The following is a 16,218-nucleotide window of genomic DNA, read 5'->3' as shown; positions in this document are numbered from 1 at the left end:
ATAAAATATAGTGGAAGCTATATGGAGTTGTCTCGTGCTATATATATAGAGTAACGTATATAAGTGGCTGTAGTGGGGAACTCTATTGATAAAAAACGGGGTATGTTTTATAGTTACGATTCTCTATACGCAGCCTCAGACGGGCGAATTGTGCTACGGTCCACGTAAGTGAAGATTTCCGTCGTCAGTTTTAGACAAGGATCATCTACTAATCGATTAGCGGAACTCGCTATCTGCAAACATTCAACATTCTTTTCTTCGAAACGCACGGAGACGCGAAGAGTTCGACACATCACATTTTGGATCATCATATCATTACCGAAACAAAGTGTTTTTCCACCGAAGTAAGAGAAGACACTAATAAAGTAATAAGTAATGATTAGTTCATTTGACCGAGATGTATTTTTCAATAAAGACGGTAAGAAGTAAACGATTATATCTGGCTGTATATCGTTAAATGTTTCAAGATAAGAAGCAAAAGTACATCGAGCGTTTTTTTCGTACTTAAAACTGTTAGGTCTCATCTGGTAGTGGAGTTCTGTGGGTGAAATGGTACGTTTGAATCAAGGCCGATTCGTACTATGTGGAGTTGTTGTTTTAAAATCCATTGAGACGATGATGGGTATCGTTATAACTGTTCATGGGTTATACGAATAGTACATGCTCGGCTGGCCCGTAAGGATAGTGATTAGCGAACGCTTATAGTCACCCGACGTCTCGCTCTGAAAGATTCATGAAAAAGAAAAGCATCACCAATAAAAGCCTTGTTACCTTATTCTATATTCCTACAACGTAGTACGGTAGGAGCCATACAATGCCACAACATGAATTGGTATTAAAGCACTATAATTTGTTTTCAAGTTACATACAAAGCTCAACGACCGGCATCGATGAGCGACAAAGTTAGGATATATTTTATTTTGTGTTGTAGATTTCAACTGAATAATTGAAACCTGTCTCAGTGTCTCCAACACGATGAAAAAGGTATATATTGATACAATTATTAGTTAATATAAAATTCAGCATGCATAAGCTTTAGCAAACGCTACTAGAAAAGACGTTAACTAAAGACAGACGAAATTAGAATTTGAACGGAAGGTTGAGTGTGCGGTTAGAAAGTTAAGTTCGACAGTTACAATGAGCGTAGAAAATCGTTTTACGTAAAGTTAAAAATGCAAAGTTTCAACAGACGGAAATATTAAGGAGGCAAAAGTGAACTTTGAAAAATATTTGTTAATCTTCCATGTGGTCTTTTTACGTATCCACTGCGCAGCTGATGTACCACGGTACTTACGGAGTAATACATGCAAAAATTCTTCCACAGAAGTGCCTATACTTACGTTTCAAACTAAGAACATTCTTTTATAGCAATTTGATTAATTTATTCCTCTAAGCACAAGCAGCTGTTTTACGAAACTTACTCTATATATGATTTTTTAAGTTCATTACAGGCGCATATTTGGAACCGTATTATCTCTATTATAGAGCCGGTATTGCTTCTGCTCAAAAATGATGACTGTACTTTCTGAACCTAAGAATAGAAGATGCTGTTGATCGTTACGAAAATACAGCTGCTTCTGCTAATTAGAATACAATGCAAGTTAAATTTAGGGGTTCTATCCAGGATAGGTCTCAGTTATTCGCGCAAAATTGTGTTTTTCATCTGTTTATTATTGGTTCCCGGTCACTAACTAGCATTTAAATAAAAAGCGAGTGGTTAGTTACATACGTTTATGGTTTATTGAGGACTAAATTGGTTAAATAAACACTTATGTCAACAGTAACGATCTGGCCTATTCCGAGCATAACGGGCAGTAGCGTAAAATGAAAGTGTTAAAAAAACAAATTCAGCCTCTATAGGTACGCACGTTTTACAAAGAATGAATTGTAGACAGCTGCTGAGTTTTGTACCACCTTTCAGATTCTATGTGTCATGTTGATTGGCGCGAGTAACCTGTCCTCTGATTTCGTTTTTTTTCTTTTTTTTTTTATGATCAATAACGCGAATTTCCAATATACTCTTCTTGACAATAATTTCGGTCACTAAATTATAAAAATATTAGCTTTTACGGCTTTGAAGACTGATCTGTTAGCAATATGTTAAAGTAATATAATAATGTTAAAGTATTAAGGTCTGTTTCAGTAAATTGTAAGGCATTGTATACGAAGCGATATCTGGCTTAAATAAATTGTTAGGTCACATGTGAAACGTTTGTACAGCATGGTTCAGTAGCTGGATGGCGACGTTTCGAAGTGGCTGAGCTGTTCAGCAGAAACGTAGCCAAACACGAGATAGATAGACGCTGAACTATCTAGAGCCGACACGTATAAAAAAAGAGGTATATTTAAACCTGTATGAATTCAATCATCTAGATTTCTATTATATTGAATTCGACGGATTTTTCGACGTATTTTTCCTAAATGTGAACGCGCGGCGGTCGGCGATCGTCGTTTATAGACATGTGCCATGTAAACTAGAAAATCAGCATCTTACACGATTTTAACATGCAATTTGTTGTACACTGTCAATTAAACTGCTACGAATAAAGCTATGCATTTACCTAACATTGTTCATGACATGTATAAAGACTTTAGGGGCTGCTCCATGTTGCAACTATTGTTATATGTTGGACACCGTGTTAGATGTACAACGGTCGCTTTAGAATGGATGTCTGAATGGGTTCTGTGTTTTAACTATATGTTTTAAGCAAGCACATGTGCAGATTAAGACGACAAAATGGCCAGACACGTCTGTGCTGTGAAGCATCCATCACGTTGCCCATATATTTCGTTTATAACAAATACATAAACACTTGTTCTATTTAGTTTGTATTTTGTGTGCTCAAGCAGCGATCCCATCAAAGCGATCCTCATTTCTATTAACACCATTCTTTATACTTAATCTGCATTTAGTCCTGTTATTAAATTTAATCAGTTTCAAAACTATATAGCAACATTGTACTTCATAATTTTTCAACATCATGTTACTATAACTAAGCCTCCCATGGTCGACAAGCACAAGTTTATAGATCCGGGATATTCATTCTCATACTTTCGTCATGACCCTTTAGTTGCGGAACTATTGTGCTCGACTGAGCTAGAAGTACAGAATATCGTGTCGGCTATTGATCTGCGGGCTTGAGAACAATGGGGCCTAGTGGGCGAGAGTAGAAAAATAATGAAATTAGTAGTGAGCGGGGAAAAATCTTCTGTTAATATCTGATTCAAAAGATAAAACGAAAGTAGAGTTTACAGTAGAGCAACTGTAGAATTATAATAGGACAAGCTTGTCGATGAACTGTTTCCTAATTAGGATTATTCGGCGAAAAGGGCTGTTGGTGCGTCAGTATCACTTTGGGTTTAATTTTGACGGACGATAACCTGAAGGGCCGTCTGATAGTCTCCTGAAGTCTCCTCCTGCAATGGCACATAAGAACGATAAAAACGTGATGGAGGTCACCTAGAGACTTCAGGGTTTGCCCATCCTAAGACCATGGTGTTCGCCTACGAAAACGGAATAACAACTAGCTGACATGCGCGAAACGAAGAGGTGCACGATAAGAAACACTGCAATGCTACAAAATTATTTTATTTATTATATGTTTATTCATCTAATTTACCAGCGCGCCAAACTCGTGTGAAATAGGCTATTCTTACAGCCTTTTTGCTATGTGCGCAGTCGCCGTTGCGGATGCAACGTATTTCAATCACTACAGCAAACCATCAAAATTGGGAATGTCTAACATGTTTGTTTTATACGGCAGTGCATTGTATACGTGAGTATGTGGTAGTGTATTAGTGTATACGGTTTTTCAATCAACATAGAGCAAGGATCAAATGAGATATATCACTTGATAGCTTCATCGTAGCTGAGTACGTAGAAAAAATAATCCTGCCACCGCAGTTACGATTAATAACGGGTGATGTCTGTACACGGTGTTGTCTGTGGGCGCGTGCGTAGATTTTCGAAAGCGATTTCGTAAGCGAGCCCCATAAAATTTTATTTCGTTTATGAATTGTACTTAAGCGCGATTTTTTTTTTTACAATAATTAAGGTCTTACAATAATTAAAAGAAGATCTTTCGAGTGAGGATCGAAGGAAAAATTTTGCCCCTATTATTAATAAACATCGTGCTTACTCTGCGCTATTGTTAGCAAAATTATAACAGGCACATTCTGTAGCAGAAAGATCATACAAACGTTGTCGCGAAATGTTTGTGCTTAAAGTTGTTGCATTTGATAGGACTGGCACATCTTTCGTTCTTCTTACTGCAACTCTTTTGGTCTAAGTTCTTGTTATACGTTTCATCCCTCCGTTAAAGTTAGCCCTGGTTAGCAGATTCAATGGCATAGTTGATTCATTAAGCAAATCTTACATTAGTTATCAAAAAAAGTTATTTTAACGAGCGCTTGGTAATGATATATAAACTCTAAATTGAAGCTGTAGCACTCTATGAATGTCTAACTCGCAGCTGATTCTTTTAGACGTAGCGGCAATCACATAAGGATAATTAAATAAATTTAATATTATTCAATGAGCCCTCTGTAACCATCGCATTGTTTGATTTTCGATAGCTTTCACATCGAAGTATGAAAAAGTTAGTCCTTACGTATATGCATTCCAGGCTTGCAAGCGTCATTATAAAGAAAAAAAAAACATGCATTTTTGAAACGAGCAACCCCACAACAATTTGAAGCAATTTTGAACAATTATAAATTAATACTGATAAATAGGAACATCGAGTAATAGATAACTAGACTCCTTAGATACCTTGATGGCAGTTTCAAGAGGTTTTCCATAGACCTTCTGGTATTCCTGACGGATATAAGCGAGATCAATTTCGCTACGGGATACCAGAATACGGACCTGCACGTCACAGTAAGATTCACGTTCTTTATTTAACCTTATTGTCCTTTGGAGTGCTGTCCATTAAACATTTGAACACAACAAGGATCTTTTTGGCCTAGGTACTGGATATAGTAAATAAAATAAACTAAGATAAAAGCTATGGGACCGTACAATGCTGATTTGCTACATAAGTAAATTATTGTATGATTATTATATTATTCTTATGTATCTTATTATATTAAGATCGATTGGCAAAGAAATCAAATTTCCACATATACATTCAGATATCTAGTACGATGAAAAAAATACTAGTAGTCTAACATCTGTGACATGATGTTCTCAAATAAAAAAAAAAAGCGTTTCGAAACACTTGCCAGAGTTTTGTCATCGGTTCCCATACCCTTCATAGCTTTCTGAAGTAGTTCGGCGAAATACAGAGGAGTATTGAATACACTTTTAACTGAAATATATAAAAGGCGTTAGCAACAATAACAACAACAACAACAACAACAACAGTAAGCAATCGCGTTTATTAGCTGTTGGTATTTCTGAGGCTGACTTAGGTTTGGCATCTTGGAATTGTAAGTTTTTTTACAAAGTCGTTACACACCTATTGTTTAGTATGACAAAAATCAACCAGACTTGATATAAATGACTTTGAAAGAGATCAAATCTACCCTTCACCACTACTCACGGCGGCTATCTAGTACAATGTGATGCATAATCTCAGACTGTAAAAATTCTAACTCAACTTATAGATGAAGTTACTTTACCAATGATTAATAAAATTTGCAACTTATTCATAGCATATGTATTGTGCGGTTCGTGTGATGTATCTCAAGCAAAACGAAGAACATGCCTGTATGAGTAATTAATTATATGAGCAAACGTTGCATTCGTACCAATGGCGAGAAGCGCATCTTTGAGGTCTCCGCTCATCTCGTTATTGATGGCATCCATGATATCGTGTCCAGCAAGGGCTCGGTATTCATGGAAAATAGCACGCAGCTGTTCGTAGCTATTGCTGCAGAAAACACTAATAAAGGCTCCTTCGTCGGTGCCTGTAACATTACATTGACAAGTTATCTTCATAAAAAGTTTACTTATTCTGCTTTCGCAACGGGTATGAATGTAGTTGGGCTGAAAAATGTTATCCTAGAACCGTCGATCAAAAGCAGTAGGCAAGTAGTACAGGACACCGTCCATTTTGTTTGTGTTTCGCAGATACAAATCGAGCAGAGTTCTGACGACAAAATCAGTAAACATTTTTGACCCCTAGCCAAACCTAATTATGTTGTGGCTTAGGAAAGCAAATCAGTGGGTTAGTTATAGAAAATTTCAAAAAAAGAGCTTGTTGTCCATAATTTCCAATAGAAACACAGTATTATTATTAAAATCACTGAAGCAATATGAAATGTTGGTCTTTCCATTTTCGAGTAACAGGTTAGAATTGTCAAAAGTGACAATGGAAACGGTTAAATGTGATGCTCTTAACACGGGTGAAAGATGATTGAGTGACAAAAAGTGACGCTATCACGTTGATGTATTGAAAGATCGCTGCCCGTCGATTAATCTCATCTGGGGCGATCTTCGAATCGATCATTCACCTACTATGGGTCCAACTTACCCCACTCAAACCAGCCCTTCTAGGCGTAGCAACTGCTCAGATTAAGGACTTATAAATAGCTCAAAACTTTAATAAGTTTTGAGCTAAAATCAAACCTAAATGCTTCCTTTGACGTCCTTTATGCAACGTGAAAATGCAATTATTTCTCAGACTCATAAACGAGATATAAACCTTATGAATTTCAATTTTACTTATGTACCAACCCCATTGATCCACACCGGCGCTTTTAAGTTCGTTAGCGTCCCTTTGAGCACGGCCAGGATCGACTCCAGTACGTTCTGGACGGCGTGCGGTCATTAATGCAACCATCACGCGTTTTAGATCACCAGAGAGGTCATCGGCGACCTCATCTTCCATGGAATTTCCATATACTACACACGAATGAAAGAATAAATTGGCAGTTATTAAGCGCATATATATGTATATATATATATATATATCAACCTAACTACAAGGTTATGTTGCAACGAATTCTGGATTACATGCTTGCTCCAATGTAGCTAGAATCTTGTGCAGACATGTGTCCTACCGCCGTGTAATAATGAGATAAAGGAGTGTAAATGTATAGTGCGGCATGATAAAATCTAACACTGAAAATAATAATGATGATGATAGTAAATGGTCATGTATATAAATAATACTCGCATTTTTGGTAGGCGTCCTTAATGGCAGCGATTTCAGCGTTACTGCGCGTACACAATATTTCGATCAGGACATTTTCCTCCGTGCCAATACCCTAACAGTTCAAAAATGTTTCTAAATTAATCCTGTGTTCAGCATACACACGCAACGTACCTTTACATAAATATATCTCAGTTTTCCTTTACATCGTACTTGAGTATAGAAGTTAGAGACAAAGTTGATGCCTCGTGAATAATGAGTCGAAAGAAACAAATAATAATCCCTTTAAACAAAGATTATGCCTGTGCGTACCTTAATCGCCCTTTTGATCTCCTGAGCGAGATATTCGTTTAGAGGTGTCATGAGTCCGATGATGACATTTTCGAAGTTCCCAGAGAGCTCACTCTTTAAATCCTTGATTAGGTCCTATAATATCGAGCATAAAGGTTTTTTATTCAAGAACAAGGCTGTTAGATAACCATTTTAGAATAATGTAAAAAGTCAGATTTAGATTTATTTATTCTGTTAAGAATAATTACCAACCACAGTTCATCCCTTCCGGACGTCAAACAATACTGAACATTGGGTTAACCTTTTGATATAGGACGATTCAGAACAATGCGAGTAGACCGCACTATGGCAGTATTGCTGTGCTTATACGAATAAGATCGTGTACACCTTTTTTTTTTTTATATATATTTTTCTATTTGTCGGCTGAATAAACAGATCAGCAGCGTTGCCTGTTTTCACTACGGCGTTGTGCCCATGACAAGATGTCTGTGTGACACAGGTGTTTTGATCGAAGTGTTTCTCTGATACGACATAAATCGATGCTTCCCATCGACCCAGATCCCAGTTGTCATTTGAAGAGTACGCTAACGAGCGCATGCGCTTCAAAGAAAGCCAATGGCACGATGAGCAAGGTTATGCCTGTCGAAAAGCCATGCGTTGTGCAGACCTATTAAACCTTTGTGATATATATAAAATGAATATGATCCAGAAAAGTAAAGATCAATTATGAACATTGCCGAACGGGTTTAGCCTTTAATGTAGCAGTAGAGCTTGAACTGTTAAACATGGATACTTCGCTATACGAGTAGAAGACTTTATCTTTCGGAGATAGCAAGCAATAATCAAATACGGTGCTACAATGCAAAACTATTGGCCATATTCAATAGGCCACTATATCTACAACGGCATATATTTCATATAGTAATATTTTGAAAATGATTAAGTTCCTAACAGAAATAATCAGTTGAGTTTTCAGAGAATACTACAATATTAATACCGATGGCACTATTTTAAAGCTAGAGTTAAGACAGCCGGCTAGTACTGAGTAGTTTGCTAGACGATGATAAATTTCTATTTTGACATCCCAAAATGTTTAGAGGCAGTCCCACCGGTACCTAAATATGCCTGTGTAATAAGTTTTACACCTTTTTTAAAGTTCCGTTTTTCGAACGAAGTCAACGTATACGTTGTGTCATAGATAGTACGGTGAGTAATCCGCATGATTTCTTAAAACACTTCCCTAGCGTTTTTACCGACTGGGTCCCCGCTGATGCGTCTTTCTTAGACATCAATAACATGACGATAAGTCGAGATGCAGCTAGTTGTGGATGACTCAGCGATGCCCTTGGTGGCGTCAGCTACATATAGTTTTAGAACAATGTATTTATGAGTAGGCAAAAGTGCCTTTCAAAGCACTAACTTCGGGAAAAGAAAACTCCATTTAACACTGGAAAAAGATCGATGAAGCGCAATTTGTTGCGACCTCACCATGAATAAATATTATTGAAAATATTTTCTCAAAATGTTTAGTTGTCGGTGTTTGCGTTTCAGCAGATGACCGCCTTTTGTCTTAAGCTGATAATAAGAAATCACGCTAGAATAATAAGCTAATAAGAAATAACAAATCACGCTAACCTTTGTCGCTGCTCGATTACTATGGACAGCAGTAGATCTGAGGTTTTTGAATAGACGGAAGCCTTACGTTGTTAGTAACTAGGAATGAATATAACAAATAAATACGTTTATATAAAACACAGTCGTCACTTAAATACTAGTGAATACTTAATTTGATGAATGACTTCAAAGAGAGGATACGTCTCGTGCTATTAAGCAGCGTTTAAGTGCGATCAGCACGATTTTTCCATATAGCAAATATCTATTGATGCATGTAATTTATTTTTGTAAGCATTTAGGTCCTTTCATGATTAAGTTTAGTGATGAAAATACTCGGGGTCGGTGAAAAGTGCTTTTTTGTGAACCAGGTGCAGATGGCAACTCGATGATGTGGTTGAGATTCACTGAGAGCCTATGCGGGCAAATGATTTTTGTACAGATGCCCCGAGCTAACGGCCTGGTCGAATAAACGCCTCGACAAGACTGCAGCAATACCCAGTTATTTATGGCAGAGGTAATTTTATGTATGGCAGTTATGTCGATAAAAGTGTATGAGGGCATACGAAATTAACCTACTAAACTATATAACAGACAATAGGGATGCAAGAAGCGAAAGTAGGAAAGATAACCTTCCGCCGGGGTTTTAGCTGCGACAACCGGGGCTCTTTATTTTAATCTGCCCATTCAAACGTATCGTGAGGAAACGACTCGTTGTACTTAACAATACACAGCAGTTTCACCTGTGCTAATTCAGAAATATCGGCATGATCAGAATTGTTTAAACTGTCGTCTCACAGTGATTATAGGTACTTGCCTTTAGTATAGCTTCAATAATTTTCGAAATCATCTGAAACTCTAAAAGCCACATTTTGCACCTAGATTTTATGGCAAAGTAACAAAAAAAAAATGGCTAAAATATGTCCTGTTTCTTTGCCAGGAGTAGAAACATGATTACATCTAATTTGTCCTATCCTATTTAGCTATTTAAATCATAAATTACACTGCGACTGTGCTACTGCCGTAACCGTTGGAAATTTCTCATTTTGTCTCGTTGATGTAGTAATAAAATTAACAGTAACTTGGTAAAATTTTAAAAGTAGAACGAAAAGCTGTGAACAATCTCAACGATACGAAATCGATACGAATGAAGGTAAAAGCGGAAATATATAGCTACGCAATCACTTTTTAAAGCTTAGGGCAGTTGAAAGAACGCTCAAGAGCTGGTTACTGCTACAATATGTTATATCTAATTTCGAAAATATTTAGGTATCTAGAATTTAACGGCCGACTGACATGCTGAAACTGTAACAAAGCAACTAACTGCTTACCCGTCCGTGCATTTGCTTATATGTCGGAATAAGCTCTTGTCGTTGAGCTGAAGTGCGGGCACAGAGGATCGAGATGATGGCTGCCTCATCTGTCCCGAAGCCTTTCATCGCCTTGCGTAAAGCCTTCGCATCTTCCTGAGGATCGAATGGACTGTAGGGACGGATTGTGGCCATTCTGCCAGAATAACAAGAAGGTCACTAACATGTAAATTATACCATTAAATTATACCAGACCAGCTTTATATATATATATAAAGCTGGTCTGACCAACGGTTTCCAAGGGCTCACGATCCACGTATACGTTTGGCTGTTAAAAAACGAATGGCCACTTACTTTGCCACCTATGTTTTTTAATTTTTCGCTTACTAATGGTCAAAAATTAGATATTATTGAAAAACTCTTTCTTTGCATACAGCTGTTGTCATCGTTTTCACCTTCAGCCCAAGCTTCAAGGACATGTATCTATCTTTCGGGAGAAAACAAAATTTTCATCACTTGTGATTTATCCTTCACCCAGATTATGAAGCTGTCGACATAAACTTGGATTGGTGTAGTGTGCGCAACGAGGAATCTGTAACTGAAAATGTGGGTTGGAGGCAGAAAAGCAAGCACTTCATTTGGCTTCTTTAACCCAACTGGGCACTTTTTGAGTTACTTTTGAAGGCGGAATATTGTTCCTGGGAATACTTGAATTCGTCAATCAATACTATTAATTAAGCTCTAAGATAGCTCATTGATACGATCTTGCAGCCCACAATCCCAAGCCTTTAGCATGCTCCAATCAACCGTTCGTATGCTAACAAAATGACAGTAACTAAAAAATAACGACGAAAAGCTCGCGAACAGGTAAACTGCAGTTCGTTCTTTCGCCAACAAATAAACTATCCAATGTTTGACTCAACTTTGTACCCCCTTGATGCTGTAGACTGGCCTAATACTGCTCATCCGCAAACCAACTTTAAACTTACTATCTGTAATAATAGGTCCAGAAGAAGTTAATCAACGCATATTTGTTGGCCTACAGCGAAACCAACTTGTATAATCCGGATCTCCTTCTCGGTACCGTGCAAACGTATTACTGCTGAACCTTCATGCGAATATGGCAACAGCAGTATGATAATATGGACCGTTACTCCACTCCATGCTTACTTTGAACCGCGCTTTCTATTAATCATGTACGAAACCGTCTTGGCTGTGATCGGACTAAATGGGACCAACAATAGTTTGTATTCTGTATATCTGAGTGTACCGTATCGACCGAAACGATCGACCTGGGCACTCGTAGAGCTTCTAGGCGAATTCATATTGCTTGGCAGAACGCATAGCGCAACTGGGCTGGGTGCGTGTCGTGAACTTATCTACAAGAAATTCCAATACGCAATGCCTTCATTAGAGGGAGTCGTGTGCGGTGCTTCAGGACAGATCCTGTCGTGTCTACACATACGTAATCGTCCACGATATTTTTGACAGCAAGACCTGAATACTCGAACCCCCGGACTACTATCTCCATTCAACGAAAGCTATGTCTCAAATGCTACACTAAGCATATTTTGGATTATTTCTACCTAATAGTTATGTTGAACCTACGATGTTTACATTAGAGGATGCTTCACGAGAATATTGCTTAGACAGAAGATATGCTTGATCCACAGAACTATCATTAATGCTTGAGGTTATTATGTAATACACAAACATTATGTGATTATTGAACTTTAATGGCACCGACGCTAAGCCTAACCCAAACGCTTATAGTCAGATGCAAGGTAAAAGTAAAGCGGTGTGCAACTAGGTCATGGTACAGTGCAACAAAAACGCGGCCACTGAAAAAAAAGTTCTTAATCGCGCATCTGTCCCAACGATAATTCTATATTTCTTCCGAATGGACGCTTATCTTTTTTTTTTTTAATTTTGGACCTGTAAGTAGTTCAGTTTTTAACCTGCCTTCAATCTTCCTTATGTCTTAACCCAAATATTCGACAGGTTCGACATTTTTTTTTAACACCCTCGTCCTATCACCTAATTATAATTTCATTCTCCATTCTACGAAGTTAAGCCATCTCGACAAAACGATCAAAGCAGGACAGTAGACCACAGAGTGAATTTAGAGTTTAATACAAGCAGTCCTACGGACAATAATGAAAGTTGAACGTTTAACTGTGAACATAAGCCAATGTACTACGTGTAGACTGATTCTTAAAATTAATCTATCTTATTAATAATATAGAATAGCTTTGGATACTTCAAAGGTAATGAGAGACTAGTTGCACTTTCGTAAAGTCTATTGAGCTTTCAAATTAAAAAATAGGCTATTTTTACTAATCGTTCTATTTTCTATAGTGATAGAAATGGGAGAGAACTCGTCTTAAGTACTAGAGTGTGAAATGATACGAGTGAAAGTTAAGGAGCATAACTGCCCTATAGTAACACTGGTAGTAGTAGATTACTGATATTCAGGACGATGCTTCGTGGTCAGAAACTGCTACTGCTATAAAGTCTTCCTAGCGATTAATAAACACATTCACATTGAAGATGAAAGGTCCAACACGCTGGCCTTTTAGCACAGAACCGAAGTTGTTTTCGTAAGTTCTCCACGTTATCTACGTATGTAGAAAACATACGTAGATAACGTGGATAATAAACATGTTTTATTTAATTTACAAAAAGTTCTTCATTTGATATTTTTTTATTACACCAAAAATAAAATTCCGGGGCAGTTTAACGCCCCAGTTCTTATTGGGCTGAACTTTACTTATTCTTTGTTGAACCGTGTCTGCAGTCGTTAACCCAAAATTCGACATTCGCAGCATCGTGAGAAGACGTACTTCCGTGTCTTCTGTGGATACAGTTGGTGGCGAAGCCGCTGCAAGCGGAGCTGGACGCCACCCAATTGGTGGAAATGGACAGAACTTGAGAAGTTCTTGTAGCGTATTGAGAGACAGAGGGAGAACTATTGTTGTGCACCGTGTAATTAATTTCGAACAAGTTTAAGTACGTGAAATTATAAGTAACGCTCTATTCGAGTTTGCAGAACTGCTTGGTATCATACATGGCGAGGGCCGTGTTCTGTTGATCACGCTCATTACCATATTCAGTGACGCATATGAACATACGGAATTGACTGTGAATAAAATATATACGTAAAATATAATAAAAGAAGACTAAAGCAGTTCTAGAACGTGACGAATATGTGGCAATAAAACCGACGCTTGATTTTTAAAAGCAGAACACTGTCAGCTGCAGTAGCACGAAGGCATTCTACTCAACGATGACACGGTTCTGCTCTCATATCCCCCTCGTCCCTAATTATATTTGACGTAAAATTGAAAATGTTCTATGCTGAACAACCATTTACTGCTGTCGCATACTTGCCCATCACTTCGGCAACGTGTACGCACGCACGTAAGGTTATCGCTTATCTGCAGAAAATACGTTCGGCCATTCGAGTAACTTACCAAATAAGCAGTTGGCCAAGAAAATAATCTCTTCTAATGTGAACGAACAGCGATAGTATAACAAACACCGCAGTCCATAGAAGCCTTTTGTGCGCGTCTAGCTGGCAAGTACGTTGACAGCTAAATGTCGTTACGATGTTCTTTCGTCAGCAGCGATTACCACTCGATCCTACTGTTTTCAATGAATGACTATTTGGCTTAATGGCGGAACCCTCGCGAAACATGCACGGAATGTCCTAAACTTAGATATTTTAACATCCGTGTAACAGTATTTGTTGACTAACCATAAAATAATACTGTCAACTTCCGGCTGCAGCACAGCGTGACCTTTGCCAGACAAAATAGTAACTCTGTCTTCGGTGGACATTCGCAAAGGGAACCCATTTTTACACGCCAAGCTCGAACTGTCTATGGAAATAGGCTGCAGATACCTCTGCTGGCCATCGATCACGCTGCATTGTAAGCAGCAAATGGAAACGGGGGAACATGAAATATGCCACTGAGCACGCCTACAGCCATATGTACGCCCGAGTACACAAACCAAATCACGCACACATTCACATCCCAAGACGTAGCCTAGTAATATTTGTTCTACTTTTAACACACTTACATTCACAACGAACTCACAAGGGGGCAGGGGGTATGCGTCTGGAAGCAATGTATTGATATCTGCTGAACTGTTGACAAACAGTTCCACAAAGACATCACAAACATAAGTATAGCCAGAGTTTGTGTATCGGTACGATTATGCTTAAATATATTAACTAGAACTTTGTTATGTTCACACTGGGTATGTTATCGGAAGTTATCAGCAGAGGTGCTTTTTTGTTTCACTGCTATGCGTCTAGTTATAATCTGTCATCTGTTACGATTACCTGATGATCTTTAACTTTTGCGGTAATATATGCATCCCGTTAAAAATGACCATCTAAGTATTTAACCCATTCCTGCCAAATACTTATAGTCTAATAAAAAAAAATAAGACACTACTCATCGTCACAGTATCCGTTGCTTGAATGAATTAGCATTGCCCATTGCACGAAATCACACACTCTGACAATAAACCACATGAATGAACACTGCCACCATACTTAATGCGAACTTACTCGTTGCTGATGCTAACTTATGCGGCAGGTATTGGTATCGATGAACTGAACTGAGTAAGTGGACCAAGCGTCAAGAGTCAACTAACGTATGCTCTGAACGGAGCGATTTACTACACGAAGCCCTGTGCTTTGTGCACTGCCGCTCTAAAGGCTGCTTTCAATTCGAGCGAGCGGTGTTTCTCCTTCTCTCAGCTTTATTTCGGCCTTTTCTACCATCGTAATCGGTCGTCAACGCCAAACGACTGCTCTTACTACCACTACGGACACGATTCGCTGGGTCTTGTGCTGCCGCTGCGGCTAGCGTCTGCTCTGTTGACGGCAATGGTAAAAGTAAACCTATCTTCGCATAGGCAAAAGTGAGACGTGTTACGGCGAATAGAGAAGCTGCGGCACTGGTTCAGTCGTGTTTGTCAGCCGGTGCCGTTTGGGTTCTGGGGCCCTCCTCAGACGCCACACGACCGACGACGACGCCGTTGTCAGCGCTGATTCGGAAAGAGGCCAACTGTCCCTCTCTGCCTTTCATGTGCCGTGCTCCTCAAGGCCAACAAAAGATACAACACATCGTATAATATCGTAAATTTGAAGGAAAGGGTACCCTGTTAGTCCATCTATCCGTTTCTGTGGTGATGATGACTAATCCGCTAACGCGTCCGCTGAAACAATGAGGACATATAGGTACTGTGCAGACCCATCGTAGTTGTGTGGTAAGTATAACGTTGGACGGTAAGTGGAAAATGGATGCATACACGTAAAGCGAGAGAACACAAGACTCAAAATTTATCTGCATGTATACGTATGTACATGCGTATATACGTAAACATTGGGACGTATCGAATTATACTATGTTCGGTTGCAAGAATCTACACCGCGATCCATCAACGATCTAACAAAGGCAGCCAGGCCCGTAGCAAAAAGTGTTTAGAAATAGTAATTTTGTTTACTAGGTAAGGCGGAAACGTAAACAATGACCAGATGAAGTAGTATACGAAAAAGACGAGACACGCTACTGTAAAGGACGAATATGTCGAGTAAACATGGACAGAAGCGATGCAATATTGGAAAGAGTAGTAAATGCTCAACTACGTGCTAATTAACAGAATAGGACAAAACGAAAAGGTTTACTTGAAGATATAAACTTGTTACAACACTGTAATTTATGCACCTTTTATGCTGAATACATGCAGTAATATACTTTTGGTAATAACGAAATCGACAACGAAAGGAATGCTTTACTAATACGCGTTGTTAAGAAAACCGTTCGACTTATATATATAAGCACTCGACGTACATATATATATATATATATATATATAAGCAATAAATTAACCCG

At 38.4% G+C, this 16,218-nt stretch overlaps 1 protein-coding gene across 2 annotated transcripts; it reads right to left on the bottom strand.

The window, feature by feature from the left end:
- Positions 1–366: 366 nt before the first annotated feature.
- Positions 367–15,324, bottom strand: LOC111271783 (annexin A4). 2 transcript variants are annotated; one of them, XM_022852773.2, is made up of 9 exons: positions 14,889–15,324; positions 10,331–10,505; positions 7,410–7,523; positions 7,122–7,212; positions 6,680–6,847; positions 5,752–5,910; positions 5,224–5,309; positions 4,772–4,867; positions 367–722 (listed from the first exon to the last, which is right to left on the bottom strand). In XM_022852773.2, exons 2-9 carry the CDS (start codon positions 10,502–10,504, stop codon positions 639–641), a joined length of 972 nt encoding a protein of 323 aa, XP_022708508.1. In that variant the 5' UTR covers position 10,505; positions 14,889–15,324; the 3' UTR covers positions 367–638. The 2 variants fall into 2 exon arrangements, with proteins under 2 accessions (XP_022708508.1, XP_022708507.2); XM_022852772.2 differs by lacking the exons at positions 367–722; positions 14,889–15,324 and adding an exon at positions 1,718–3,417.
- Positions 15,325–16,218: the final 894 nt, after the last annotated feature.

The sequence above is a fragment of the Varroa jacobsoni genome, unplaced genomic scaffold (assembly GCF_002532875.2).
Source record: "Varroa jacobsoni isolate VJ856 unplaced genomic scaffold, vjacob_1.0 contig01012, whole genome shotgun sequence".
In the NCBI taxonomy this organism is placed as follows: domain Eukaryota; kingdom Metazoa; phylum Arthropoda; class Arachnida; order Mesostigmata; family Varroidae; genus Varroa; species Varroa jacobsoni.
This window is presented reverse-complemented; position numbering and strand designations above follow the sequence as displayed.

What these genes read in the sequence shown, in the direction of transcription:
- LOC111271783 (XM_022852773.2), bottom strand. Translation starts at nt 10,504, where the DNA reads ATGGCCACAATCCGTCCCTACAGTCCATTCGATCCTCAGGAAGATGCG. An exon ending in AGATCAAAAGGGCGATTAAG is followed by an intron (nt 7,213 to 7,409) that starts GTACGCACAGGC and finishes TTGAACTGTTAG; the next exon opens with GGTATTGGCACGGAGGAAAA. An exon ending in GAACCGATGACAAAACTCTG is followed by an intron (nt 4,868 to 5,223) that starts GCAAGTGTTTCG and finishes TGTGACGTGCAG; the next exon opens with GTCCGTATTCTGGTATCCCG.